This window comes from Numenius arquata, chromosome 7, assembly GCF_964106895.1.
Source record: "Numenius arquata chromosome 7, bNumArq3.hap1.1, whole genome shotgun sequence".
NCBI lineage: Eukaryota > Metazoa > Chordata > Aves > Charadriiformes > Scolopacidae > Numenius > Numenius arquata.
The window spans coordinates 51782329-51787371 of NC_133582.1; the positions used below are offsets into that span (position 1 = coordinate 51782329).

The window sequence follows — 5043 nt, forward strand, 5'->3', positions numbered from 1 at the left end:
TCTGTGAGAGCCGGCGGAGCAGCGGGCAGCCGCGCCGCGCCGCTCCGCAGCCCGCCCGCACCACCACCGGCCCCGCCGAACCGCAGCCTGCGGGCCGCGAGAGGCGACAGAGCCCGGGCGGCGGCGGCAGCCTGCCAGCCCCTCCCGGCCGCTCCGCGACCCCGGCCGGCTCGGGCGAGCCCATGGTGCCGGCCACCGCGACCTGCAGCCGCCGCGCCAGCCCGCCCGGCGCGGGGCTCAGTCCGGCGCGGAGCAGAGGAAGGGACGACTAGCAGCCGCGGAGGAGGAGGCGGTGGGGATGCCGGCGGGACACAAAGCCGGCGGGGGAAGCAACCCACGGCTCGTCCTGGGATGGGGGCGCCGCGCCGGGTCCGCCTGATGGAGCTGCCGCGGGTGCTCTGGGGCTCCGTCCCCCTCTTCCTCCTGCTGCTGCCGGCGGCCGAGCCCATCTGCCCCGAGCCATGCGACTGTCAGCAGCACCAGCACCTCCTCTGCACCAACCGGGGCCTGCGCTCGGTGCCCAAGGCTGCCGAGCCTCAGGATATTCTCACCTACAGCCTCGGGGGCAACTTCATTGCCAACATCTCCGCCTTCGACTTCCACCGTCTGGCAGGGCTCCAGCGCCTGGACCTGCAGTACAACCGGATCCGCTCACTGCATCCCAAGGCCTTTGAGCGCCTGGGTCGGCTGGAGGAGCTCTACCTGGGCAACAACCTGCTGCCGGCGCTGGTCCCCGGCACCCTCAGTGCCCTGGCGAAGCTGCGCATCCTCTATGTGAACGCCAACGAGATCGGCCGTCTCAGCGCCGCCTCCTTCTCCGGCCTCAGCAGCCTTGTCAAGCTGCGCCTGGATGGCAATGAACTGGGCTCGCTGGGCGACTCCACTTTCTCAGGGCTGCCGAACTTACTCTACCTGCACCTGGAGTCCAACCGCATCCGCTGGCTGAGCCGCGGTGCCTTCACTGGCCTGTCTAAGCTGCGCTTCCTTGACCTCTCAGGGAACCAGCAGAACACCCTTCGCCACCCGGACATCTTCGGGCCACTACGCTCCCTTCACACCCTGCTGCTGGCCAGCAACAGCCTGCAGCAGCTGACAGGGGGGCTCTTCCAGCATCTGCCTGGCTTGGTGAAGCTCTCGCTCAGTGGAAATCGCCTGGCTCACCTGGCCCCAGATGCCTTCACCGGGCTGGGCTCGCTGAAAGAGTTGCGCCTGGAGGGAAACCTGCTGAGCCACCTGCCCCCTGCCCTTCTGGAGCCGCTCAGCAGCCTGGAGGCACTGGATCTGAGCCGCAATGCCCTGACCGCCCTGCACCCCGGCACCTTTGGCCACCTTGGCCACTTGCGGGAGCTCAGCCTGCGAGACAACGCTCTGGCCACCCTCCCCGGCGAGCTCTTTGCCTCCAGCCCGGCTCTCTACCGCCTGGAGCTGGAGGGGAACGCCTGGAGCTGCGACTGCCGCCTGCGCGGCCTCAAGCACTGGCTGGGGGCCTGGCACTCCCAGGGCCGCCTGCTCACCGTCTTCGTGCAGTGCCGCCTGCCGCCCACCCTGGCCGGCAAGTACCTTGACTACCTGCAGGATGCCCAGCTCCCGCCGCCGCAAGACGGCGGCCCCTGCCACGACGGTGCCTCTCCCTCCTCCGCGTCCCCCCCGCCGGCAGCGGAGGAGCAGCGCCGGCCGCCGCCGGCCGCTGAGGGACTCGGCAGCAACAGCAGCGGCGGCGCGGTGCTGCCCCGCGGGCCGCCGGGGCCGCCGCCGTCCGCCTCCACCGCCCGCCTGCTGGGAGCGCCCGAGGGCGCGGCGGGGCCGCCCAGGGCGGCGGAGGAGGCGGCCAGCCCCACGCCGCCGCTGCCCGCCCGCCCGGCGGCCTCCGGGCCGGCGCCCCCCAGCGCGGCCTGGCCCCGGCGGGCCGGCAAGCCCCGCTCGGTGCCGGCCGCCGGGGTCCCGCCGCTGGTGTCCGACCCCTGCGACTTCAACAAGCTGTTCCTCTGCAACCTGTCGGTGGAGGCGGTGGGCTCCAGCTCGGTGACGGTGCGCTGGGCCGTGCGGCCGCACCGCAGCCCTCGCCTGCTGGGGCCGGTGCGGTTCCGTCTCCTCTTCGACCGCTTCGGCACCACCGTCAAGTTCCAGCGCTTCGTCTACCTGCCGGAGCACGGGGAGCCGGCCGCCACCCTGCGGGAGCTCCGCCCGGACACCCCTTACCTCGTCTGCGTCGAGGGCGTCCTCGGCGGCCGCGTGTGCCCGGTGGCTCCGCGGGACCACTGCGCCGGGCTGGTCACCCTGCCCGAGGGCGGCGCGGCGGCGGCGGGCGGGCCCCGCGGCCCCGACCAGCAGCTCCTCACCCTGGTGCTGCTGGCGGTGAACGCCCTGCTGCTCTTCGCGGCCCTGGCCGCCTGGGCCTCCCGCCTGCTGCGGAAGAAGGTGCTGGGGCGGCGGCGGCGGAAAGCGGCCCCCGTCCACGTCCGGCAGCTCTATTCGACGCGCCGGCCCCTACGCTCCATGGGCACCGGCGTCTCCGCCGACTTCTCGGGCTTCCAGTCCCACCGCCCGCCCCGCGGCGCCGCCGCCTGCGCCCTCAGCGAGGCCGACCTCATCGAGTTCCCCTGCGAGCGCTTCATGGACAGCGGCGGCGCCCGCCACGGCGACGACCACCTGCTGCAGAGGTTCGCCGACTGAGCCCGCCAAACTACAGCTCCCGGCGGGCCTTGCGCGGGGGGGGCGGGCGGCAGCGGGCGCCGCCGTGCGGCGAGGGCGGCTGGGAGCTGTAGTCGGCGCGGCGAGGGGAGGCGGTGGCTCGTCCCTGAGGGAATGGCGCGAGGCACGTCCGGCTCGCGGCCTCTAAAGGGAGACTCATGGCGCAGTCCCTGCCTTCAGCCGCCCCTATCGCAGGCCGGAGCCGGTGCCGCCTGTGCAGACGGGCTTCCTCGGTCACCTCTGCTGGAGGTCACTGCTTTCTCAGAAATGATCACTCAACCCAAGCAAAAGGCCTGACTGGCGATAGCCATTCCTTGCCATGAGGAGAGCCGAGATGGCGGGAGCGACTGCGAACAGCAGCTGGTGCCTCCCTTGCACGGACTCGGAGCCCTAAATTTCAGTGTGCTATTTCTCAGGTGGCTTTCTCGGACTGCAGTTGGGAACAACAGCGAGTGGCCCGGCCCTGCACGAGGGCGCTTGGAACAGACCTTTCCGAGGCACCAGCCCTTCCCAATCAAAAATTTGGCCTGACAGGGTCATCTTTTAATGTTACGGTTGAACTGTGGGTAACCAGCGGGTTGGCTGGAGGTCTGGAAATGTACATTTTCCGCTGGGCAGTTTGAAGGTTGTGCCGTTTTAACTCAAACTGAATGTGAGGCAATTTCATGTGCGTGAGTGTGTTTTCATACTTTTTTTGTAAACAGGAAACAATAATGCAGCTGGTTAGTTTTACAGGAATATATTACTGACACCACTAGGAGAAACTAACAGAGTTCTGTAATATGTTTACAAATGAGCTATTTTTAAATTGTTTTTGAATAAATACTGCTTGGTACTTGTACACATTAATGTGTGCTGTAGTTGTCTGGGTCCGTGATGGTCAGTAGGTCACTGACCCTCACATAATCCATCTTCGTTTCTAAATGGGTGGATGCAGAGGTGAACTGTTGATGGATAAATAATATTGGTGCCTTTCTTAAGAAACAATAATAGATGAGAATGTTTCAGGAATGTGAAACAGTCTTTATTCCTAACAGGCAATTCTCTCTTAGCCTTAGCCTACTAAAGTTAGAAGCTTTATGTACCTCACTGTGAAATAAAACATTTTTGTGTATTAATCTAGATTCCATGTTTTGTGTAGCTGAGTGAGTAATGCTAAAGTTAAATGCTTACACAGTAGTATACAATGTTTGAGTTGGTTTGTTTTGTTGTGTTGGGTTTTTTTTAATTTGAATTTTGGTTTTGGTTTTAGAGCAATGCTAATCATTTTATGATCAGTTGCTCTCTACTTTCTCAGACTTTTACTTTCGTAAATATTTACAGAATGTGGTTCTGTTACTATGAAATATGGTGGCTTAGTTTACATTAATAATTCTTTCTGTGTGGTCTAGAAGGGAGCTAATTAAAAAGGTCCAAACTGTGGTTACACTTGAAATGCAAATGTTTTAAATGGAGTTTGGTAAATTGTTGAGACCATTGATGCTACTTCTGCTCCTTTGAATTTAATGTGCAACCTCAGATGAACTCTTGTGGAACTGAATGGCTTGAAGGAAGTGTTAGAGGACTATGGAGACATTCATCTCAATATTCTGCATTCATTGCTGACCTGAGGTGTTCGTGACTACAAGTTGTTTATTACCATAGTTGCAAGAAGGCGATTTGGTTTTTTCTCTTTTTTTCTTCTTTTTTTTTTCTTTTCTTTTTTTTTCAGATGAACAAGCGTTTACAAAAGACACCATAGTAACTGGTACCTTCAATTGGAGTTTCATGACTGAATGGAGAGAACAAGACTTTATGTTCTGAAGGAATTTTGTTCAATCTTTAAATTCAAGTGGGAGGAAACGAGAGTGTAGGGATAGCTTGTCTTATTCTGTGCCTTTTAAATGGATGAAAAAAAAATAAGATTTAAGTCTTCAATTCTTGAGTCGGTAGCAATATGTCCTTTGGGATTTCATTTTGACAGGCAGCAGTTTTCATGAATATCAGGGGCCACACTTGGTTGTCAGTGTATAGATTAAAATTCTTCACTCTTATAAATACAATGTTGAATGGAATTAAAACTGAAGGAATCCAGGATCAGGTTTTATTTTTTGTTAAGAATCTTAAATATCTGTTCTTTTGGACCCCTGGGTTCTTTTGGCCATTTAGGACTGACTGTGGAATACACCACTGTTTGTTGTTAGAAATGCAGTGGGGATTATCAAGTAAAGTTGTGTATCACACTAACATTAGCTCTATCACTGGATATTCTTCCAATGGGAGATGCATAGATGCTGTATATGGTTATAATCAATTATGTCAATAAATCCATTTGCTGAAAGAAAATTGGTGTCTTAGATTGTATCTTCTCAT

At 58.7% G+C, this 5043-nt stretch overlaps 1 protein-coding gene across 1 annotated transcript; it reads left to right on the forward strand.

The window, feature by feature from the left end:
• The first annotated feature begins 351 nt into the window (after positions 1 to 351).
• Positions 352 to 2673, forward strand: TRIL (TLR4 interactor with leucine rich repeats). Its single transcript, XM_074150911.1, has one exon. The coding sequence runs from the start codon at positions 352 to 354 to the stop codon at positions 2671 to 2673; it is 2322 nt and encodes a 773-aa protein (XP_074007012.1).
• Positions 2674 to 5043: the final 2370 nt, after the last annotated feature.

What these genes read in the sequence shown, in the direction of transcription:
- TRIL (XM_074150911.1), top strand. Translation starts at nt 352, where the DNA reads ATGGGGGCGCCGCGCCGGGTCCGCCTGATGGAGCTGCCGCGGGTGCTC.